General features: G+C 44.6%; 1 protein-coding gene across 2 annotated transcripts in view; it reads left to right on the top strand.

Annotated features, from left to right (window-relative positions):
- Nucleotides 1-24,484, top strand: part of LOC111863546 (3-hydroxy-3-methylglutaryl-coenzyme A reductase) — a 60,529-nt gene extending 36,045 nt beyond the window's left edge. For both annotated transcript variants that reach the window (XM_023849955.2, XM_023849956.2), the window contains exons 4-18: nt 6,750-6,837; nt 11,157-11,347; nt 12,984-13,090; nt 13,225-13,376; nt 14,308-14,424; nt 15,630-15,754; nt 16,063-16,295; nt 17,415-17,609; nt 18,140-18,381; nt 18,471-18,648; nt 19,959-20,065; nt 21,747-21,951; nt 23,051-23,225; nt 23,427-23,565; nt 24,222-24,484. In XM_023849955.2, the coding sequence (XP_023705723.1) occupies nt 6,750-6,837; nt 11,157-11,347; nt 12,984-13,090; nt 13,225-13,376; nt 14,308-14,424; nt 15,630-15,754; nt 16,063-16,295; nt 17,415-17,609; nt 18,140-18,381; nt 18,471-18,648; nt 19,959-20,065; nt 21,747-21,951; nt 23,051-23,225; nt 23,427-23,565; nt 24,222-24,261 (2,294 nt within the window). In that variant the 3' untranslated portion in view covers nt 24,262-24,484. The remainder of the gene's footprint in view (nt 1-6,749; nt 6,838-11,156; nt 11,348-12,983; nt 13,091-13,224; nt 13,377-14,307; nt 14,425-15,629; nt 15,755-16,062; nt 16,296-17,414; nt 17,610-18,139; nt 18,382-18,470; nt 18,649-19,958; nt 20,066-21,746; nt 21,952-23,050; nt 23,226-23,426; nt 23,566-24,221) is intronic.
- Nucleotides 24,485-25,169: the final 685 nt, after the last annotated feature.

The following is a 25,169-nucleotide window of genomic DNA, read 5'->3' as shown; positions in this document are numbered from 1 at the left end:
GCCAGCCTTTCCGGGTGTCAAGCGCCCATCCTGTTTCCAAGATTTTTGTTACTCTCACACAGATGTGGAGCGCCCTTTCTGACGAGAGGACGGGTCTGTCGTTTACATTGCTTCTGATCCTCGCCAGCGCAGTCGTTTTCGGGTCAGAGTCCCTCGGGACTCATGACCTTATTTTACTGTCTCAATTTGAGACTGCCCCATCCTGGAGGGGCACTACTTCTTCCGTACACGCCCAATCTTCCGGATACACCAGTTCTTCCCTACACGACTGTTCCTCTGGATACACAAGTTCTTTCGTACACGCCCTTTCTTCCGGATACATATCCCTCAGGGACAAGGTGGCTCAGTTGTACCCCAGGCCCTGGGATCTCTTTTCGTCGCATCCTACGGCTCTCAGGGCTACTGTGGAGTTATTCGAACCCGCCTCGTTATATAGCCTTGATACGGACCGCACAGAAAACGTCACTTCCTTAATTGCACGTTCTCTCGTTTCGTGTCCACATGGGTCTGTTTACACACAAGTGGACTGAGGCCCAGGGGAAGAATTCGCACAGCATCAAGCATCGTATAGTGCTGAAATGCGGTATTTGTATGTTCTGTGTGTCTTGAAAGCAGGCACGCACATCACGTGGTGTTGACGTAGCAGTGGGGCTGCACATGCTGTGAATACCCGTAGCGCGTGCGACACAGGCGTGGCAGGCGGATTTCGTGACACACATGTAAATAGTACGGCATGCTTGTGGCTTTGACAGTGTTTTATGGCTGACAAGATACGTATTCTGTTAACTACACAGACCCCAGTCCACAGGCTTCTTGTCTAGACTGTAGCTTGCGGGCCGGAGCGATAGGAAGGGTCCAGTCTGGGTGCCAATGCGTGAAGGGCATACATGGGAGGAGTTGGTGCAGTGATATCATTCTGTACCCGTATTTGGCAGGTTCTCGGTTCGATTCTCAGCCAAGACACCGGCAATCCTGACTGAGGGTTTTAAGTGGTTTTCCTCACTCCCTCCAGGAAAGTACTAGGATAACACCTCAGACCATGTCAGCTTCCTTCCAGATCCCTTCCACGTGAGCATTCATGTCATCCTACAATTGGCTGCTATATAGCCAAAGATACTGTTGTCACAAGTGTGATTGACTGTAGAAGGGGTTTGAATTGGTAATTGGATTTATTGAACACTTGACAGATGTAACTACAAGTAACTATAGCGCTATCGCTGACTTGTACACCCTACAGTTCACTACAACACGCACTAAACCTTCTCAGTCTGCTGTATCGTTACCGGTTGTTGCCTGCTAACGGCTTCTAACGCCTAGCTTTTTCAGCTTTCGTGTTCACGTGCTTACTGACCCGCAGCTGGCTCAAAACTGACTCCTCTCTTCTAACTGCTGTCTCAAGTCTTTTGTAAGTCAAAGTCACATTACACCTGACGGTCAGTCAGTAAGTCTTGGTGTCGAGCCCTATCTGCGGCTCATGACCAGATATTTATTACTGTTTGACAGTTTCGGTCTTGTTTTTGTGGGGCGCCCTCTCTGCCGTGAGGACGGGTCTGTCTTTTGCATATGCTGTTGGCCCTTGCCAGCGCGGTCTTTCTTGGGTCGGAGTCCGTTGGGACTCGCGACCATATTTTACTGTCTCAGATTTGAGACTTCCCTTTTCGTCGCCTCCTACGACTCGCAGGGTCACGGTGGAGGTATTCGACCCGGCCTCCACACGGGCATCTCTTGTAAATCGAAGTCACAGTCTCATTGCGACTGACGGCTAGTCAGTCAGTAAGTCTTAGTGTCGAGTACCCTCATGTGTCTCATGACCAGATATTTATTGCTGTTTGATAGTTACGGTCTTGTTCTTCTGGGGCGCCCTCTCTGACGAGTGGACGGTTGTCTTCTGTACATGCTGCTGGCCCTTGCCAGCGCAGTTTTTCTCGGGTCCAAGTCCCTTGGGACTCGCGACCGTATTTTACTGTCTCAGATTCGAGACTTCCCTTTTCGTCGCCTCGCAGCTGCTGCTCGTTATAAGCCTCGGCGCGGACTGCATATAAAACAGCTTTCAACGATTCTGTTGTTGCATGCTTGTCTGTTACGGCCATTACCTAGTAATGACTGTTGTATAGCTGCTTATTTTGTGGTCGTTGCCTAGGAACGGGTCTACATGCCACAGTATCATAGAACAAACTTAATTAGTTTCGTAATGTTAATGAAGTTGAACTATGGTGTGGCACTTGGCTGACTGCAGAGCGATAAAGCTTCTGGAAGTGTCAGCTGCTGTTTCTGTAGGCACCAGAAGGCGTGACACCGTGACGGTAGTGAGTACACTTTGATGGGAGGACGGCAGATGAATGATGAATTGGAAGGAAGAGACTTGGACGCATTTAAAGTCCCTGCCCCAGAATTTGCCAGGAGGGAGTGAGTAGCGAATCTCCCAGCCGAGATTGGAACTGAGTCCACGCGACTGTGTAGACGCTGATAGAATTGCGGACAGCTGCAAAAAGCGGTAGGAGAAAATTGTGTTCCAAGCAGAATTTTGAATTATGGCCCGCAAGTGGAAAAATGAATGGTAACCACAGGAGTTGTTAATGGGGAATGAGACTTCTGTTGGGCTTCAGTCTCGGTGGCTGAGGGATTTGGGTTCAATATCCGGCAGGGTAAGATATTTTTATCTTCATCAAAGTGTCCACACTGGCTCTGGGGTCTCCGCCCAGCCTCCTATCCCATGGATAATGTGGGCTCCTGCCCTGGGGGCCATCGGCGGGGAGAAGGCTGTGCCAAAGGTTACAAATTCATGGAGCTGCGCGTCACCTAATACATCTCCATCATGTCACAGGGACAACAAATTTGTCAAGAGGGAGCGCTAAGCTCAGAACTTGCCTGGGACACTGAGAGCTCCCGACTGCTTCCAGGCAAATTCCGAGGTAGCACTTCAGTTAAGCCACAAGCAGTTTCCACTGCCATTCACGCATCAGCCTGCTGTCCATTGCAGTGTGTTCCTGGTACTGACAGGGACACGCACAGGCTCGGCTTGCCATACACCAACAGTATATCACTCTCGCCTCGCGAGCTCGATTCCCGATGAGGTCGTTGAATTTTTCAATTGATCTAATCCTTCCAGGCGCACTGTTGCCCCGGGGGTCGACTCAGCCTCTAACAGAAATGAGTATCAGGAATCTTCCTGCGGGTAAAGGGCGGCCTGCGCGTAAGGCTGACAACCTTACCGCCATCTCAGCCGATTATCTAGAAAACGTGGGAGCCTCGACGTCTCACAATCCTATGGACCTCCACGGCCCGTTACAGGGATGGCTTTACATGGGTCAGTGTCTTGCCGCTTCCCATAACCTTGCCGGCATTTCCTCTTGCATTGTTTTCTTCAGGCATCCGCCTCTGTTTCTTTCAAATTTTATTTGTAATCCGCTTCACAGTAACCAGATTAATTTTTCTGCTTATTTAACCATGTCATCAACTTCCCATACCATGTAGCATGCATTGGAAATTCTGCAGAAGGAAGTGGCCGTGGCCTGATTTAACGATGCCATGCCTGGAGAGATCGAGGAAACGCACAGAAAACGTTGGAGAGCTGGAGAGCCTACCCGGACAGTTGGCGGACACAAGTCGAAAGCACTGTCCCTTGAGCCGCTCTGCTTCTATTATTATTCATATGCCAGGCCCGTAAATAAAATGTGCAACTCCTTCAAGGACAGTGGCTGTTGAGCTCCCAAACCCCAGACAAATGACCGCGCATGCTGCTTGTTTTAGTGGGATGGACAGTCCTTGATCCAGTTGTGTAGCACTTTCCATTCGTGCGTTATGTCAGCTGCCACCTGTTAGGTAAGACAAGTTTCACTTTTTGGATGCGCAGCCCCCACCACCTACCCCACAGGTCCAGCAGGCCTTGAGATCTTGGGCTGTCTTCAGCAAGCTGGCAGTGGCGAGCAGACACTGGGTCATTCTGCTGACACAGATGAGTCTCAGGGTTTGTTCGGTTCCTTTGCAGATGTAGCTTTCAGGGGGAGACAGGAAATGAATACGGAATTATGTGTTGGAAATGTCTGAATAAAACAACCGCTTGAAAGTTAACATAACAATGAATGTTATTAATGTCCTTAGATTTTATTAGAAGCAGAATAAACTCTACAGGGTGAGCTGTGAGGTCATAGTATCGGTCATTCTAAGCAGTAAAGTGTGTATGTACATGTGCCCTATTCCGAGATAGAGCTGTACACTGTACAGACGAGCAAGACGCCATGTCCTCACACGAGTGGCAAAGTGCACTGATGTTGACGATGGAATGTTTGAAAATGTATTATACTAGGTAAACTGTACCAGCTTTGTCACTTGAACAATAAATACTGGTGTTAGTTTTCTGAGAAGTAGTCGTTCTGGAACGGGGTCCACTCAGCCTCGTGAGCATAATTGAGGAGCTACTTGAATGGAAAAGCAGCGGCTCCGGTGTAGAACACTGAGATTAATGGCCGTGGGGATCCGTTGCGTTGAGCACGCTACACCCTCTGTCCGCAAAAATTGGCACTAACTTCGCGAACAAGCGGCGGTCGCTCTGTTGGTATAGTTCGCTTGCGGACTAAGAACACGGAGTTTGTTTTGTTTTTTGTTTGTTATTAGAAACAGTACGTAATATCTTTTTCTTATCAACAGTTTTGGAACTGTGCAGTGAAATAGCTCCATCTCGGAAACTCTTCGGAATAAGACACACGTACAGTATACGCTTTCTTGCTGTGACCTTCCAGAATATTGACCTTTCCTCCTCGGCCGCACTGCATACTTGATACATCATTGTTAGCCCATTCAGAGCCCCCACGATACTCGTTTCCATTTTTGTCTAGCTTTACCCTTCACACTGACGTTGAGTGCACTTGTATTGTGTCTGAATTTTCCCAATTATTCGCAGAAAGTATGGGAGAAACGGCAATGCATACAAAGTTTTGGCAGGAAGACCTGAAGGCATAGATGGGAAGATAATATTAAGAGGGATCTGGAAGAAATGCGGTAGGAAAGGTGGAGGTTAGGGATCAGTGTCAGGTCTGTGTGAACATTTGGGTTCTGTAACATGTTGAGAATTTGTTGAGTAGCGAAGCAACTGTTAGCTTCTCAAGCAGAAAGAAAGTAGTGGTCCCGATGTGTGACTTAACAATATTATATTTAAGCATCCTGTTGCACTCCATACGATAAATGATATAAACTCCGTCTCAAGTGCAAACAATATATTTGTGTCTTTGATCTTGCTCCCTACACTACATGTTTCGGCCTCAGACGGCCATCATTGACAGCTATCAACGAAGTAGAAGTTGATAATGACAGGGAGAGCGTTTTAGATGTTAAATTTTGAACTGGGTGCAGTGTGACAGCGACGTGAGTGTTATACACCTGATGATGGCCGTCTGAGGCCGAAACATGTAGTGTAGGGAGCAAGATCAAAGACACAAATATATTGTTTGCACTTGAGACGGAGTTTATATCATTTATCGTATGGAGTGCAACAGGATGCTTAAATATAATATTGTTAAGTCACACATCGGGACCACTACTTTCTTTCTGCTTGAGAAGCTAACAGTTGCTTCGCTACTCAACAAATTCTCAACATGTTACAGAACCCAAATGTTCACACAGACCTGACACTGATCCCTAACCTCCACCTTTCCTACCGCATTTCTTCCAGATCCCTCTTAATATTATCTTCCCATCTATGCCTTCAGGTCTTCCTGCCAAAACTTTGTATGCATTGCCGTTTCTCCCATACTTTCTGCGAATAATTGGGAAAATTCAGACACAATACAAGTGCACTCAACGTCAGTGTGAAGGGTAAAGCTAGACAAAAATGGAAACGAGTATCGTGGGGGCTCTGAATGGGCTAGCAATGATGTATCAAGTATGCAGTGCGGCCGAGGAGGAAAGGTCAATATTCTGGAAGGTCACAGCAAGAAAGCGTATACTGTACGTGTGTCTTATTCCGAAGAGTTTCCGAGATGGAGCTATTTCACTGCACAGTTCCAAAACTGTTGATAAGAAANGGGGGGGGGGATGCATGTCCCTGAGTCTGTATTCTCATGCTGCCCAACAGCACAGGAGTAGTACTGAAGCATTTGGTTGTAGTCAGAAGCAGACCCAAAACCTAGGTATCCCCCCCCCCGTGTGAGATGACGTGTTAAATTAGGTTACAGTTGCTTCCTTTCACATCCTTTCCAATTCATTGTTAACTGATTAACTTACTGTTTGGGCCGCGCCATAGCTCAAGCGGTTAGTCGCTGGCTTCCCACCGCGGAGGCCCGTGTTCGATCCCGGGTCTGGTCAAGTGGGATTTGTGGTGGACAAAGTGGCGCTGGCGCAGGTTTTCTCCGAGTACTTCGGTTTCCCCTGCCAATCTTCATTGCACCAGTTGCTCCACAATCGCCCTTACCTATCATCTGGGGCTGGTACAATAGGCCAGAAGTGGCCGCAGTACAAGGGACTTAGTCCCACCCCACTAGCAGTAAAAAGAAACTTACTGTTTTATGTATAGTTTATTTAACATTGCTGACAGTAATGCAGATTGTGCAGTGAAATGGTACAGTGAGAGTGAATGTTGAATTGGAAGGGATGCAAAAGGAATTGGTTATATGTTGTTTGACTGCCGAGGCGCTGCCCTGTTCTTGAGAAAACATAAAGTTCTTGTAGCTGATATCAGGATTGGTCCTGAGGATGGAAGCAGTACAGCACTGTGGAATGTATCCCATTGTTTGAAGCATTCTTTCTTGTTGCAGGGATTGCAGGCCTGTTCACGGTGTTCTCGAGCTTTGTGTTCAGTTCGAGTGTAATCAACTTCCTCGGCAGTGATATTTCTGACCTCAAGTGAGTGGTAACACAGCCACGTGCACGATATTATACCTGTATTGTGGTCGTGTGTGTTATGACACCGTGTAGTTTGGTAGGCAGGTACCAACATTTCAGAGAAACACACTTCTCTCAAAATTGATAATAAAACTAGAGGAGGAAACAGAAGAGTAAATCTCATCATGACATTAATATCTGCAGACAATATGCGGATTTGGTGGGAAGGCAAAGGGGAAATTGACAATCATGATCAGTGGAACCTTAATTTGGACAAGACATTGGTTGTGAGGATTTGAGGGAGCCCAGATATTGAAATTGAAATTGAAAAAAAAAAAGGTTAAACAGGTATGCTAAGGGTGCAGTTGTTCCTGTGCTTAATTAATTAAGCTCCCTGCCGTGAAGATGTATGGGGAAGTGAAGGTATAGCTGCACTTATCCTTAACCTTGTCACTAGGTAGAGGTGAGTGGTCACCTTCACACACCCCCAGTCCCTGGTACCCATTTGGTAGGAAGCTGGCTGGGCCTCAGAGCCAGTCTTGATGCTGTGGAGAAGGGGAAAGCCTTTTGCCCCTGTCAGGAATCGAATCCCGTTTGCTCTGCCCATAGCCCATCGCTATATTGACTGAGCTAACCAGGCTCCCTAACTAAGCAGGAGGACAGAAATATTTATGTAGGATGTGAAATAAATGCAGAAGGGGAAGTTTATGTAGACTTACATCAGCAGAAGATAAAACCGTTCTGAATTTTCACCAAATTATGATGGGAATGTCATGGGACAGAGAGAGAGAGAGAGATCCCAACACAATGCAGGGTAAGGAGGGATACACTCTCCTGTCAGCAGTAGCTACACTATGTAGTGTTGAATGGGAAGTGGTCATGGCCTGATTGAGGTATGTCATTTCATTTTTTAACCCGAGTTATTAAGATACTACGCCAGCATTTATATAGCATCCATGAAGCAACCTTGTGCAGAATATCCAACTTCTGAACTTAAAAAATTCAAGATTGTGCCTCATCTGTTGATGTAAGTGCTAACCATTCATATGCAGTGTTCGTTTGCTAAAGCAGTTTACAAATTCGATTACATCAGTCAATGAAAGCGCGTCTCTGCATGACTTGTTGGAGACATGTCAAGGTCCCAGTTTGCATTCACTTTGCTACATTCACCTGCTCATGCTTCTTATGGACGTGTGGTGTAATGTGGTCCGGCTTGTTCTGTGGCGCTGACGTGACACACCTGTGAGGCTCACGCACATGCAGGATTATGAATGACTGCAGTAAGTATCTGCTGTTTACCTAGAAGATTGTTGATTTCCTTGTTATTATTGTTAGGGAACAGGAAGTTGTCTGGAAGGTTACGCTTTTGTATACGCCAGATGAATTAGGGTTAGCAGGTGTAATTCAATCAGTATAGCATTGGGCCATGCTCTGGTTGGCTGAGGAACAGAGGTTTGATTCATAGCAAGTGCAAGGTAGACCGCACCATTGCTCAAGCGGTTAGTTGCTGGCTTCCCACCGCGGCGGCCCGGGTTCGATCCCGGGTCTGGGCAAGTGGGATTTGTGGTGGACAAAGTGGCGCTGGGGCAGTACTTCGGTTTCCCCTGCCAATCTTCATTCCACCAACTGCTCCACAATCATCCTCACCTATCATCTGGGGCTGGTACAATAGGTCAGAAGTGGCCGCAGTACAAGGGACTTAGTCCCACCTCACTAGCAATAAAAAAAAGTGCAAGAAACCCGTATCCTCTCCAGATCATCGAACTGGCTTTGGGGGCCACTCAGTCTCATGTCCAGTGGTTACCAGTGGTAAAGTGATGCGGGCATGAAACTGACTGCTTACCTGCATTTGCTACTGAGATTAAGAATGCCTGGAGCTGTGTCTCAGTTCCCCCATTCGTCTTCAAGACATGGCTCTTCGTTAAGCATGGATACACATGTACTGATATGTCGGAAATTTGTAAGGAAGTTGTATGGGTCGGTAAATGAGCAAGAGGCTGGGAGAACTAGAAACTGAGGAAACTGCACCTGTTATCAGAAATCAAGAGCAGAAGCTTGGAGAGGTGGGGGCATGTGATTGCAGTGGCTAAACAAGTCCTTGAAAGGGCCAGCTGTGATGGCTAGATGATAGTGCGATTTGTGGTTACTGGAAGTGAAGACATAGAAGGAAAAGGCAAATAATAGAGAAGAATGGTGAACTGTCATGGAAGCAAATATTCTGAGGACCATAGAGACAAAGGAATAAGTAAATTGAACTAGGAAATATGTGGAAGGAAACACGTGTTTTTTGATAGTATTGCAGGATTTACCTATATGGACCGAGGAAAATTACAAATATCAAATCAGAATATTTTATTTCCATCTTGTTTCTCTGAAATACCTTTTAATTATCGATCAGACTACACGGCGTCACATTCCAGGAGACAGGACTCTTCACAATCACAGCTGTGATAACCTCAAATCTGAATGGATTCCTGTTTCATTGTGTATTTTGATCCTTTATGAGTTAGCACAATATTTTCATTGCTGCCCCATTCTGAAATGCTCCCAATCTCTTCTCCTTTTGATCTTCCTGGTGGGTACAGAGAGAGCCTAGACTTTAGCTGCAGTATCTGGTCATGGCTGTAGAAAGTGTTTGTCACTGTCTTGTGGTTGATATCAGAATAGATCCACTCAACTTTCACTGCTGCATTGTTCAGTGTGTAATGCTAGAAAGTGATGATACACTCTAAGGAGACGCGGGTTTGAATCTTGGCCTTAATGGCCAGTTGATGGTTTGCTGTTGTAAGGATTACTTGTGGCTTCAGGGGTGGCCAGGTCAGGCACAACTTCCCCAGATTTACTGAGTTTTGGGGGTTTGTCCATCGTTCAGTATTCTAAAAACTAGGGAACACAACATTTTGGAAATTGAATCTGTTTGCGTCCTCTGGTGAGGGGGGAGACACCTGCTCTTTTGGGTCCCTAAGAAAGAGCTAACCTGTCACTGCACCTGGAGATTAGCTCTTTTTAATGGAGTGGGTGCCCCCCCTCACCAGAGGATAGAAGCAGATACGGTTTCCAAGACATCATGTTCTCTAGTTTTTAGAATACTGGACAATGGGCAGAAGCCCCAATACCCAGTAATTCTTAGTGCTATACACCATTGTCAGAACCCTTTAGAACCTACAGAACTTCCTGCTTGTCTTCCACATGACCTGGGTATGTTGCATATGTCAGTGTCTTTAAATGTATTCAGGAGGCATTTGACTTGAGTCTCAGACGGAATATTATTTCTAGATTATTTGTGTTTATTTGTGGTTTGTTTAATGATGCTGTGAGCAGTTCAGGCTTTGTAGAATCAAGTGGAAGGATGATTGTACACAAGATTTGTAACCACCACCCAGTGTGATTGATAAAAGTTGCGTTTTTAGCCTTACATCCTTTACATGTTTCGGTCAAAACGACCATCTTCAGAATGATATTATCAATACATGGAAACTACTACTACAGTGTATAGATATAAATATTATATATTTTAACTAACACTAAGATGCACATTGATTTATTGAAACATCTAAAAATTAGTGAGAAGAAGTGTAACTACGTGAACCAAATTGGTTCTGGATTAGAACAGATATTGTACACTGCTTTGTAAACAGAGTTATTGTAATAATTTTTAGATGTTTTAACAAATCAATGTGCATTGTAGCGTTAGTTAAAATATGTAACATATATGTATGACATGTAACAGTAGTTTCCATGTGTTGATAATATCCTTCTGAAGATGGTCGTTTTGACCGAAACATGTAAAGGATAAAAATTAAAAAAAAACAACTTTTATCAGTCAAACTGGACAGTGGTTACAAATCTTATATACAGTTGCGAGTGTGACAGATAATAAAGTGAATTTTCCGTATTGTGAATGTCTGAAACCTTGTGTATAATTGTACCTGTATGTAAGAAGTGACTGCAGTAATTATCAAGGAGTGTCACTGCTATTGATCTTTTCTCACAGTTAACTCCATATGTAGACAGAAGTATCAGGGATTATCAGTGTGGATTTTAATGTAGTAGATCAACTGGACTGGATTCATCTGGCTCAGGATTGGCCCAATCGTGGCTCCTTGTGAATATGCCAGCATACTTTTGGGTTCATGAAACGCAGGGAATTTCTTGGCTAGCTGATTGGCTCTCGGCTTCTCAAGAAGGACTCCGCTCCATGCATTTGGTTTGTTAGTATTGCTTGGTTTTCTCTTCAGAAGGAAATGTGCATCATAGAGTCTTCCCACAGTTTCCAGTTTCATGCTGCATGCACATCCAGAACTTCAGGACTGTGATAAAGTTGCCAGCTTGTGTTCCAGGGATGCACTCTTTTTCTTCCTGCTGCTGATTGATCTGTCGAAGGCAACGGTTCTTGCACAGTTTGCACTGAGCTCTCGCAGTCAAGATGAGGTGAAGCACAACATTGCGCATGGAATTGCCATGCTTGGACCCACAATCACTCTCGACACGATTGTCGAGACTCTAGTCATTGGGGTGGGAACTCTCTCAGGTGAGTGAAGGTGTCCTGTTCCTGTCTGTAAACCCTGGAGGCTTGCAGTTTGCAAGGCGATATTGTCCATGTATGAGTCGAGCTGGTGACAAAGGGAAACCTTCAGAATGCAATATCTGTGTCGGGCGCATGTAACTCGTTCTGGTGAGTGATTTGGATTTGAAACACATGGCGTATATTTTTATCAAAAAGGAAGGGGTAGAATTATTCTATGCTTAATTAAACTACATGATGAAGACATAATGGGGGAGTTGAGGTATAGATCCACCCATTCTTAACCATGGCAGTACGTGGAGGGGAGTGTTTAACATGGCTCCCTGGCTGTTTTGTCCCTGAGTATAGAACCTGCCTGTACCCATTGGACAGGAAGTCAGGTGAATGTCAGGCACTCTGGATGCTGTGGAGAAGAGAAAAATGTCTTGTCCCTGCAAGGAATTGAACCCTGACATCTCTTAGTGGAGAGTTATAAAGTCATATCGTATGGGTGCTTTCTTGTTGGATATGAGGTTGCCACATTGATGGCTTTGAAGAGTACCCTCTTGTGCAGAGTGATACCACACAGTTTGATAGAAGTTCACAATAATTTGGAGGATGTACTACCTCCATCTTCAGGGTCAGACATGTACTAAGCAAGCTGAGTGAACTGTGTTTGGGAAAAGTGGTTAAATAAAGGCCAGGGCACGAAGTTCATCATCATCATCATCATCATCATCATCATCATCATCATCATCATCATCATCAGTAATCTGTCATACGACAGGTCCACAGTCTCTTCCAAAACAATTCCTCCACTTAATGCGATCTAGAGCTTTCTCCTTCAAATGACAGTATCCTCTTCTGTCCCCAAGGTCATCCAGTATCTTCTTACGTCTTCTTCCTCATCTTCTTGTCACTTCTATCCGCCCCTCTATCTTTCCTTCATTAACTTGTTTTAGAAGGCAGTTACTGCGTAAGATATGACCAATCCAATTAGCCTTCCGTTTTCTTAGTTTGTGTACGATATTCCTCTGCTCACTGACTCTAATTAACACTTCTTCATTTCTCACATAATCGGTCCAACTGATCTTCTCCATCCTTCTCCAACACCACATTTTGAAACTTTCCAGATGTTTCTGATCTACTGCCCTAAGTGTCCATGTTTCAGCCCCATACAGAGCTATGCTCCAAATGTAGCATTTCACTAGTTTCTTCCTCAAATTTAAGTCCAATTTGCTGGTAAAAAGATTCTTCTTCTTGCTAATTGCAGCTTTTGCCATGGCAATCCTGGATTTAATTTCACTAGTACACCTTCCATCATCTGTTAACAAGCTACCCAAGCACGAAGCTAGGAGCCCTAGAATTGGCCATATTTGTGAAGTGGAGACATTGGAGGAGGCAGGAGAAGAGTGTTACAAGGGACCAGTGGGAAGTGTAGACTGTAAGCAGTGCAGTGGAGGGTTCACTCAAGTGTGGGCTTGCCTCTCTCTGTTTGCTTGCATAGCAGTCCTTAAAACCTTGAGGATGGAGACATGCGTTCTTCTGCAATGCCACTGAACGTACCAGACTGTATGGCATCATGTCCCAGAAGGCATTGCTCTTTATTTGCTCTCCTGTATATTTAGAAGAGTGTGACAGATTCACATGGTCATGTTGCTAGGTGTTTGGCGCCTGAACGTCTTGTGCTGCTTTGCCTGTATGTCAGTGGTTGTGAACTACATCATGTTCATGACATTCTACCCATCTTGCCTTTCTCTGATCTTGGAGGTGAGTATCAAGTACTTGTTTTGTGTCTGAAACATCATATGAGGTCATTTCTACTCTTGCCCATTAGTAAACTTTGATACTAGAAGTGTGCGCTTCTGTGGTGTGCAGTGCACATTCTGATCATGATTTTCCAGCTGTCACAGTTTGGTGAGAGTGGCTGGCCTACCTGGCATGACAGTTCCTTCATCATGCGCGCCCTGTACGAGGAGGACCAGAAACCAAACCCGGTGGTGCAGCGTGTGAAGGTCATCATGTCAGCTGGGCTGATGCTGGTGCATGCACACAGGTACATCAATTTGCTTCCTGGATGTGGTGTAACAACCCACACATAAACAAGCGAATGTAGCGTCTCTAAATTTCACATGTGTAGCTGTAGTAGTTTGTCAGCATGAGCCATCATACCACAAGGTAAAGAACAGATTCACATGGCTGCAATGTTTTGTTTACATTTTGCAGAGATACTACCTGAAGCAAAAGTTGCATACTTTTCAAAGGCCTAGTACCATGCACCATTTCAGGATCCTAAATTAAGCATCACTAGAATCACTGCTACCTCAGAAGTTTGTGTTCTTGTCCAGGTGGTCTCTTGGTAATTTGATGTCCATACTAGATTTCCAAAACAGCTTGTAAACTAGTTCAGAAGTTGAGAGGGGAAAACACACACACAGAGAATGGTGATTTCATGAGCGTACTTTCATTCCTTAACAATTCTTTTAGACAGTGGTTATGACAGCCTCTGACTGAAATGAGTGCCAGGAATCTTTAACATTACAAAACGCTGCATTTTGCCTGCACAGTGTGTTTATGTGTTCCATATGATTCACAAACTAAAGAGTCATCATTTCTCTGAACAGCTTTAACTGGGTGGTGGTGTTTGTTATGGAGATGGAGGTTGTTTTCTGTGAGGTAGGAATTGAATGTTTATATATGGTTTACTTGCACTGCGGTCTGCAGAAAAATAGATTGAAAGGAAGTTGGGAAATAAAGATAAAATCGGATTCTAAAATAGGTAAGGAAGTGCCATGGAAGCTAAGGGAGATGTGTCATGCTGTACCTAGCTGCAGGTTGCCAGTGATAGCCATCAGACGTCTTGACCCTGACCTGCCACTATTCCTGGCCCATTGTGTTACGCATGCTAGAGGTAATCCTTCAGTGGGTGTGCAGTTGTTCTGCTGTGTGTTGCTACTCTGACATGTTCTTCTTTTTGTGTCTTATAGTCGCTGGTCATTTGCTCGTGAAGAAGAGGCGCTGCCTGTGGTGAACCTTGTCACTGGTGAGACGATCGTGACTTCGAAGAGTATATTCAGTTCTCTTCTGGAGGGATACAACTTCAAGTAAGTGGACTGACATTGCATCATGTTTGAGTTTGAATTTGAAATTTGAGGATAAGTGTAATATACGTGTATTATTATGAAGTGTTGTGATCTGTATACCCATTGTCAAGTAGCAGCTCTGTAAACAGGTGACAGCAGAACAGCTGTTGCTAGGGAACAGCTCTGTTGCAACCAGATAACTTGCAATAATAGAAGAAACGTTTTCCACTTGTTTCATACAGGGGCTATATGACAAGGACTAGTAGTTTTAATGATTGGTTGAATCAGTTGAGAGTTGCGGTTGTGAGAAGTGGGAAGACGGTATCTGAGTTCGGGAACAGTTCTGGAACGCAGAGTAAGGGGGTGGGGGACGTCTGCCATTGGAAGCCTATACTAAGCAATGGCTAGTGAAGACTGAGAAGGCTTTCTGTGTACTGCAGTTACAGTGTTTTCTGAAGTGTGTAAGTCCATGACACTGTCATAGTTATTTTTAGTTATGATGTGTAAGTGTCCAGTGTTTTATATTCAGTAAAACTCTCATTTAATGCTGTCTGGCAAACAGGGGATCTAAACGTTAAACTGAGGACAATTTTAAATGTTAATTAATTCTTTTTTTTAATTCGCTTAATGGGGGGTGGAGTCCAACTGGGTCCACTAGACATGGCGGCCACTGATTGGCCTATTGTAGCCTGTCCTGGGTGATTATGATGGAGAATTTGATGGAATGAAGATTGGCAGGGGAAATCAAAGTACTTGGAGAAAACCTGCCCCAGTGCCACTTTGTCCACCACAAATCCCACTTGACCAGACCCAGGATTGAACCCGGTCTGCCGTGGTGGGAAGCCAGAGACTAACCGCTTGAGCTATGGCATGGCCATTTTAAATGTTTTATAATATAAGGATGGTTATTAACCTTATCATTTGGGAAGAGGTTCAGTGTTTGTAATGTCATGGCAGTTCATTAATTACAACATCCTTGTGCCCTGATGGTAGCTGTTAGTAACTATATACCACACTACATAGCATCACATTATAGAAGGCCATAATCATAACAAGATGCTTTTGTTTGTGTTGTTGCTGTAGCAACATTGTGTAAAAAAGTATCAGTGAAACTCAGTTCTGGGATTAGCATTGCTGATTTTGGTTTATATCAGGGCTTGATCTCAAGCTTGATGTTACTTCAGTGTGAACATAAATGTTAGGCATGCACTGTGTTCCTGTTGCAGATGGCTGACTGTGAGTGCAGACCACATTGTCATCCTCATCTTAGTGCTTGCGCTCGTTGTTAAGTTTGTGTTCTTTGATCTGACCAACAAGTTCCAGCCTGGAGACCGTGCAGACACTTACACCAGTAAGTTGGTAGCCCTTGCTCTCTTTACATTTGCGAATATGCAGGATCTCTCACCAGTAAGTTGGCACTTCTGATTTCTTCATATGTCAGTGTGCAGAGCATAAGTCTTGCATAGAACAAACATAAGTATGTTATAGTGCAACATGAAAAATGCAAAACTGAGAAAATTGTATTTATATGGGTTGATACCATTAGAAGTAACAGCCCACAGTCTGTTCTTAATGTGGGAAGTACTACGTGCCCAGTTCACAGTGGATAAAACTGAAATTCAAGTTGGAGTTCAGGCTTGTCTGTTGGTTCACACGCAGGGATGTTGGCTGTGGAGGGGTGGGTGGAGGTGAGTGCCCCCCCGCGGGCTGAGGGCTCTGTCGTGCCCACTGAGCACAAGGGTGTGCAGACAGAGCAAGAGGAGCCCATCCAGCAGACTCCCTCCTGTGGGCTGCTGGAAGAAGAGCCTACAGGGATAGCGTCCGTAGACCTTGATGACCTTCCGACAGAAGACAGGAGTCTGGAGGAGTGCCTCAAGATCTACAAGTCCACGGTAAAGATGTGCCTAGTCTCTAGGTCAGCCTCAATATCTGAGGCTTCTTTGAATTATGGTAGACAAATCAAGGAGCTTAAGATGTAGATTCTGAAGGGTTCTGGCAGTGATCTATGACACTCGGAATTGCTGGGTTCTTGGACTTTGACCATTGTCTGGGATTCCAGATAGCTAGAGAGCACAATGTTTCCTAAACTGGCTCTGTTTCCATTCTGTGGTGAGGTGAGTCCAGCCCAGTGATTGGGATTAGCTTTTTCTAAGGGACCTAACAGAGTAGCTGTCCCCCACCTCGACTGAGAATGGAAGCAGATCAAGTTTCCGAAACGTTGTGCTCTCAGAGAATAGACAAAGGGCAAGAATCCAGTAATTCTGAGCTTAGGATGTGTTAGCCACGAAGCACAGGTAGAGGAGGCAAGAAATGTATCCAGAATTGTAATGAGGAAACATTGCTTGGAATACCAAGATGGCTGTGAGAACATGAGGCCAGTGGCAGGCATCGGTGTTATCAGTGTTGCCTTCTTGGTTGTTTCTGCTACCAAAGGGTTGCATGGTGATTAAGCCGTGGTATTTTTCTTTATTGCTAGTGGGGTGGGACTAAGTCCCTTGTACTGTGGCCACTTCTGGCCTATTGTACCAGCCCCAGATGATAGGTGAGGGTGATTGTGGAGCAATTGGTGGAATGAAGATTGGCAGGGGAAACTGAAGTACTCTGAGAAAACCTGCCCCAGCGCCACTTTGTCCACCACAAATCCCACTTGACCAGACCCGGGATCGAACCCGGGCCCAGTGACTAACTGCTTGAGCTATGGCGCGGCCCTTAAGCTGTGGTAAGTCACTGGCTTCCCACTGTGGCGGCCCGGGTTCAGTCCCAGGATAATTCATGTATGATTTGTGGTGGACAGAGTGGCACTGAGAAAGATTTTTCTCTGAGCACTTCACTCTTTCATGCCATTTTCATTCCACAGATGTTTCATGCTCACCTACCATCCATTTGATGTCATCTCACCCCTAGAAATAGTTGTTGTTTAAAATGGTGGTTGCAATTACGGGATCTCAAATATTCCAGCACAGAGCACAGTCTCTGTGCTGGATATGTCCACTTATATGACATTCTTGCAGGCTGGAGCAAGTGCTCTGAATGACTCGGAGGTGATGGCCCTGGTGGCTCATGGTTATCTGCCGAGTCACCAGCTGGAGAAAGCTGTGGGAAAGCCAGAGAGAGGTGTATGCATAAGACGCAAGATTCTGGGTGTAATTGCCAAACTGAAGGTTGCATTGACCCACCTGCCATATCTGCATTATGATTACTCCAAGGTGAGTCATGTGATTGTAGCAGTGGGGTAGGTTACAGGTTGTGGGGGTGGAAGGGTCTGGCTTGTTGTAAATAACAGTTCAGATATGACAAAAACATATTCATACAGAAATTTGATGGTGAAACCTCTTGGCAGGTGGCCACTTAGGAAAACAAGAGAGAGATAGGAGTATTCCATAAGAATAGGTGAGTCCTTCTGATGATGGAGGTTTGTACATCCTTGACTATGAAGAGTTTTGTTTTGGAATGTGTGGCATATAATCTGGCTGGAGTGTACTGACATTTTGGAGGAACATTCAGGGCTGAAGACTAAGTGTCTCTGCCTCCTTACGCTTTAGTCCTGAAGATGGGGGCAGTACATTTTTCCAATTACATCCTGAAGATAGTGTGTTCAGTTGAGTAACAAGTGCTGACCAATGGATGTGCACCTTGCGATCGGTTTGCCGGTCTGCGAGGCCAGAGCAAAGCCTCCTCTTCATGAGATTCTAGTGAGGGTGAGAACTGTTGCTAGCATTTGCGTTGGTTATTGCAGGTAATGGGTGCTTGTTGTGAGAATGTGATTGGCTACATGCCTATCCCTGTCGGAGTGGCAGGTCCGCTGCTGCTCGATGGGCGTCTGATCCACGTACCACTTGCCACCACAGAAGGGTGCCTTGTGGCAAGCGCCAACAGGGGATGTCGTGCCCTTATGCGTTGTGGCATTACATCCCGCATTGTGGGTGACGGCATGACACGTGGACCTGTTGTTCGCTTCCCCAACATCAGCAGAGCTAGGTAAGGACATTGTATCGACATTGCTGCTACTGTGTGTAGGTGTGCAGCGTTAGGCATAGTCTGAGAGCTTTGTTGTGTTTCTGTTTCAGTGATGCCATGAAGTGGATGGAAACACCTCAAAACTTTCAGGCATTGAAGGAAAGTTTTGACTCCAGCAGTCGTTTTGCTCGTCTCTTAAAGATTCAGATCCGTGTTGTGGGTCGTCTCCTGTACATTCGTTTTGTGGCTACGACTGGTGACGCTATGGGAATGAACATGCTGTCCAAGGTGAGTCACTTCCTACTGATGCAAATGCTGTGCGTTAATATGCAATTCACTGTAAATGCTGGAGGGTGCATGCCAGTGGTACAAAAGGAGGTAAATTTAAGGATTTGATTATGATTTTCTGAGACCTTTTACATGTTTGCCTCGCAGTGGAGCACCTCCATTCATCTCTCCATCTACCTGTATGGATGAAATAGCTTAAGAACAGGTAAACAAGTTTTGATTAAATTTGACATTGGAGGGTTTTACAAAAAGTGGCTAACAAATCATCACACTACAGATAGCTCTCTACATGACATTCTATGGACAGAAAGAAGCAAGTTTTATGCCTGAGTGTTCAATGTCCACAAAAGTCACTTATGGGCATTGTGCCTCAGTGTCAGCATTTGGGCCGGAGTTGTGAGAGCCATGTGCTGCTCAGTACAGTGATTTTCTGGGAACTTTTCTACTGGGGCTGCCAGAAGATGTGCCTCTAGCTGTGGGGTAGAGGTTCTGGTTTCAGCACAGCAGAGTTCCAGTGTACTAAGGGGGAGATGTCCATCAATGGCTGGACACGACATATCCAGGAAGCTGGATTCGATGTTGCATGGCTTCCTCAGGTGCCAGATCTAACTGCAATGAATTTTTACCTGTGAGGCACCTAAAGATCTTGTGACAGCAGGCGGTGCCCACATGTTGAGGCTGGTTTGAGAGAATGGCATGTGGTACACAGGTGTCTGCCTTGAAATGGGTGGAGGCTGTGGCACCCATGGCTTAATCATTTGATAGCCTCTGCCATTTGACAGTGATGCGTATCATGAACACTAATGTCACAGAACACTTACTTGTACAATAGATGTTTGCTTTTTAATGAGCAATTGCACAGTGGATAGCTTGTGTGTGAATTTTGTTTCATCATGTGTAGGCGATCAGTACAGCACAACTCATTCAGGTCCAGTAGTGAGAGTGGAGGAGGATGAGTTGTTGAATAGTTGTTTTCAGGGCCATGGAGTTCACCAGTAAAGCTTTCAGCATCTGCCGTTCCCAAGTGTGGCTTGACTTCCTCTGCTGTTGGTTGAGTGGTATGGAAGTGGTGGGGAGCTTGCCCGCCATTCAGGGAATGAGAATAACGGGTAACATGTGATGTCCTCTTTAAGTATTGAATATTCTTTGGAGGTTGTCCAGACAATGGTTACTTCAAAATGTATATAAAGGAAGTCTGAAGAGCACAGTTGTGACAGGCAGTGAACTACTGTTAAATGTTGAACCCTAGCACTCTTTTGCATTCAACTTCTCAGTGTGTCTCATGGGGTTTTGTTGCTGTTTGACTGCAGGGCACAGAAGTGGCTCTGGGATTCATGCGAAAGATGTTTCAAGACATGGAGATTGTGAGCCTCAGTGGTAACTTCTGCATAGACAAGAAGCCTGCAGCTCTCAACTGGTGGGTATCTTATTCTTGTGTCTTGGCACAGTTGCAAAATGCTGGGTTGCCTTCCCTCCTCACATACTTGCCTTGTACCTGTTTCCAATCACTGCTAGGTCTGCTTGCATGATACTGTGCTCACTCACTCACTCTCTCTCCCATGGAGCTGAGCCCTTCTTCAGAAGCCGCCAATTGTGCAGGTACTCAAGAACTTCCCAGCATTTTATGGAACCCGACAGTTCATTACCATGTTCACAAGAGCCCTCCAGTGGTCCCTATCCTGAGCCAGATCGATCCAATCCATACCATCCCATCCTGTCTCGTAAGATCCATCTTAATATCATCCACCCACCTATGTCTTGGTCTTCCCAGTGGTCTCTTTCCTTCTGTCTTTCCCACCTATATCCTATATGCATTCCTCTTCTCCACCATTCATGTTACATGTCCTGACCATCTTATCCTCCTTGACTTGATTGTTCTAATTATACTTGGAGAAGAGTACAAGTTATGAAGCTCCTCATTATGCAGTTTTCTCCAACCTCCTGTCACTTCATCCCTCTTTGGTCCAAATATTCTCCTGAACACCCTGTTCCCAAACATCCTTAGTCTATGGTCCTCTCTTAATGCCAGAGACTAAGTTTCACACCCATACAGAACCATGGGCAAAATTACAATTATGTAAATTCTGAGCTTTATGTTTTTAGACAGCAGACAAGAAGACATTAGGTTCTGGACCGAATGGTAGCAAGCATTACCCGAGTTCAATCTCCTCTTAATTTCCTCCTGAATCAGATTTTGATTTGTTATCATTGTTCCCAAATATCTGAACTGTGCCACATTTTCAAAACATCTGTTCTTTATGTCAAGATTTTTCCCTGCATTCTGGTGACAAGACAGCAACATATACTCAGTTTTCTCTGTGTTTACTTCTGGACCAGCCTCCTTACTATTGTCAGTTAAAAGTTTTTGTGTTTTTCTTTATGGTATCTATATTATCACCCAGTAGATTCACATAATCAGCATAGACCAATAGCTGATGTGTCCCAATTAATTTCAGTCCCACCTGATGTTCCTGGTTCTTCCTAATGGCATATTCTAAAGCAAAGTTGAAAAGGAGTGGCGATAAAGCATCTCCTTGTTTTAGACTATTCTGGGTAGGAAAATTATCAGACAAATGTTTACCTATACGAACTTTACCATATGTTTCGTTTAAACACATTTTAATCAGCCTAACTAGTTTCATGAGTGTCCCAAAGTCTATCAGAATATTGTAGAATACTTCCCTCATAACTGAATCATAGGCTTTCTTGAAGTCTACAAATAGCTGATGTACTGTCTCATTGGAGGCAATTCATTCTTGGGCCCATTCAGCCTTCTGTCCAGTGGTATTGAAGCTCGTTTCCCCGGGGTAAAGCCGCAGTTGCTGAGGTTATGAATACATGGAGCTATACATTCACTTTTCCATACATCATTATGGTGTGGTACTCAGTGAAGCACAGGGAGAAATTTGCCTCTTGTTGTTTCATGTTACCATTTTATTGAAATGTTTTTTCATGAAATGAATTAGAGGTTTTGCTCTTTTTTGACCATGAAGGAACCAAAGAAATGACAACTGAGGGTTATGAGACCCACACGGAGAGCACTACAGCTGTGCTGGTCCTCTCGCTGCCCCTGAAGTGTACTTCTCGTCTTGTTGCAGGATTGAGGGTCGAGGCAAGTCTGTGGTGTGTGAAGCACTTGTGCCGGCAGATGTGGTGAGCTCAGTCCTCAAGACTACGGTTCACGCCCTAGTCGATTTGAACATCAACAAAAATCTGGTTGGCTCAGCTGTGGCTGGCAGCATTGGCGGCTTCAATTCACATGCTGCAAACATTGTCACTGCCATCTTCATTGCGACAGGACAGGTTCGCATTTATGCAACTGGCCGGTTTTGCTTAACCCCTCAAGCCGGTGAGATAACGCTATTGGTAGCAGCCCGAGAAGGTCCTTACTGACTGCAGCAGAGAATCTAACTGAAGCATTATACTTCCAAAGACCATAGTTTTCACTACTATAGCTGTTTCTGATTTCATAGGAGCTATAGGGAATGTTTTGTGACCTTCAAACCAGAGCTTAGTGGCTTGGAGACAAGTGATGTAAAGTTCAGACTGTTCTTAATGCCTCCTGAAAATTTCTTAAAACTGACTTCAGTAATTACCAAAGTATGTAACCGTGGTTAGAGAATCAGTGAGAAGTGTCAGGCACACAGCTGCAGCATACAACTTTGTAGAGTTTAAATGCTGGCTTCTAGGGTTATGTATGGATTAGTAAGGAAATATTAACACGCTATGTCTGGGAAATGTTTGGTACAGTCATTTTGTCTTCTTATTTCCTCTCTATACAGTGAGAGATTAAAGTGTACACAGAAGCATGATTTTACCTGTTTTGTGTGAAGTGGAACTTGGTCTCTTAACTCTTGAGTGAAGAATATACAGCGACACACACATTTAACATTTCTTTGTGGGAGCAGTGGATTTGAACAGTGAATTAGTGGACATTGTAAACAGATGAAATTTACTGCTGATTGATTTGGGATCACCAAAATTGAACATTAAGTAAGTGAAAACTTTTAAATTGAGTTACACCAAATGGGGGTTCCATTGCATATTGAGGGTTTTTGAGAACAGGGTGCTCAGATAAGTATTTTGACCTGAGAGGAGGAACACTGCAGGAGAATGGAAAAAATTACATAATTTGTACTGCTTGTCAGATATTATGATCAAATCAAGGAGGATGATAGATTGTGGGAGAAATGAGAAATAAGTACACAGTTTAGTTAGAATACCTGAAGACCTAGATGTAAATGGGAGAATAATATTAAAATGTATCTTGAAGAAATGGGTGCAAGGATGTAGAGTAAATTTATCTATTTCATGAAAGAGACGAGAAGTAGACTCTTGTGAAGACTGTGTTGAAGATTCAGGACAAGTTTCTTGGTAGCATGACTGACTGTCCGTGCTGCAGGATCCAGCCCAGAATGTGGGGAGCAGTAACTGCATGATGCTGATGGAGCCAAGGGGAGAAGATGGCAGAGATCTCTATGTGTCCTGTACAATGCCATCTCTGGAGGTTGGCACTGTTGGTGGGGGCACAGTGTTGCCACCACAAGCAGCCTGTCTTGAGATGCTTGGAGTGCGAGGTATGTTTACACAGCTGAACAACAGAAGAGGCCTTGCTGCATGGGGTATGTGAGGCTAACAGAATGCCAGTCAGTGTGGGCTGGGCAGTTTCTTCTTTAGCAGGTTTTATTTAACGAGTCCATCCATAACTCGGACTGCGTAGCGTGAAGACAAAGAGTCAGGACAGCCACTGTCGGTCTGAGAGATGTGTCTTATTGCAGGAGCAAACAGGGAGTGCCCTGGCGATAACGCTAAATCATTGGCCCAAATTGTGTGTGGAACTGTCCTTGCAGCCGAACTCTCACTCATGTCCGCATTGACAGCAGGAGATCTAGTGAAGAGCCACTTGCAACACAACAGGTGAGACTCGCTGCTATCATACCGACTGTTAGTGTCAAGAGAGAGTGGTTCTCTAGCATGGTCAGTCTGTAAGCTTGTAGCATGTTGATCCCTTAGTAATCAGCAGCTGCAAATTTACTGTTGTAAAACTCATTTTGTAAGCTTTAGAGATTAGGCAGAACCCTTTTCTAATTCAGGATTAACCTCTGGAACTAGATTCCCCCCTTAAACAGGCGTTAGACCCTTTGGATGGGGGATCAGCTGATTGGAAGGTCTACAGAGAACAGGAACGCAGAAATACGTACATTCATCCTTATCCCAAAAGGAATGCAAATCCCATGGTACCAGTGCTCACGTGGTTGCAGGGTGTGAGGCCACTGTGATCTGCTTTCACCCTCTTGTGAAAATAATTGTTATTTGATCTTCTGACTTCTGCCTGTCTTACAAGTGACAGCCAATTTCTGAGGCAGGTGGTTGCTAGCGTCCACCCAACCTTTTGTTCAGTAGGACCTTGGATTTCCTTCTGTGGGAGTTAAGTGGCTGGAGCATGAAGCTGTGTTTAGCAGCAAGGTTCAGAATGTATGGAGCTTTACCTCCAGTTTTCATATAGCCTGCTTTGCATGCATAAATGCCTCTGCAAGAAACAGACCTCTTACTGAGTTGAGAACTTGTTACAGGGCAAAGGCGAGTGCACCAGGCAGTGGCTGTGGTCAGTAAAGGCAACTCCTGAAGCCCTGAACTGCGCAGCACATGACGGGTACTTCCCACGACGCGTAATACACGCCGTTACGTCGTATGATGGGGGGGCTTATGAATGTATGAATGTGATATTGTGTGATATGCACAAATCAGTATAGACTGTTTTTGCTTTATTGAAGAGAAACATTTTTCAACATGTACAAATTCAAGATCTTCATTAAATTATTATGTAAATATAAAACTGAAGTTACAGATTCTTTAGAAGTGATCATTGGACCAGAATGCCTTCATCCATCTCTGTTCCATACCAGTTTTCTATTCTGTTCCACTGTTCCCTTTTTACTTCTCATTTAATGACACTTTCTCAACTTAAAGAGGTTATAGTGTCAGAAGGTCAGATAATTAAAGATTGGATGGCATGTAGAAAGAGTTGGTCATTGCAAATTTTAAGCCACTGTCACAATCAGATTTGACTGTGGGACTGCCCACCTACGATCAGGAGTGGCTTGAGATGTTCATTGCAAATGTCACATTTAAAAATGAGAAGAAAATGCATCGATTATTATGAAGTGTTCTTTTCGTGAGAATGACTGAGAAATCAAAAGTTGCCTACTGAAAATTACCTTTTTATTTTGTTTTCTTTTGTCTTTAAGGAAACAGATGAAACTGTTTGCTACCTTCCCCTTGTCACAGGCAGGGGATGTGACAGCATCATGTTTCATACTGCTGCATGTGGGGGGGAGTGGCGCACCTCCCTGTGGAAGCTTCTCAATTTCACTCCCCTCAATTGGCTTCTACACCGTTCTTGAACTGTGCTGCCAGCCAGAAGGTTTCAGATGACTATGCCTGAATAAACGTGCATGGAATTCGTGAGTTGTGTCACCCTGAGTCAGAAGTGCCAACAGTACTTTTATGTGGTAGCGAGA

Source organism: Cryptotermes secundus, unplaced genomic scaffold (genome assembly GCF_002891405.2).
Source record: "Cryptotermes secundus unplaced genomic scaffold, Csec_1.0 scaffold184, whole genome shotgun sequence".
Lineage (NCBI taxonomy): Eukaryota > Metazoa > Arthropoda > Insecta > Blattodea > Kalotermitidae > Cryptotermes > Cryptotermes secundus.
Note: the sequence above shows the minus strand (reverse complement) of the source record. Positions and strands in the feature narration are given on the sequence as shown.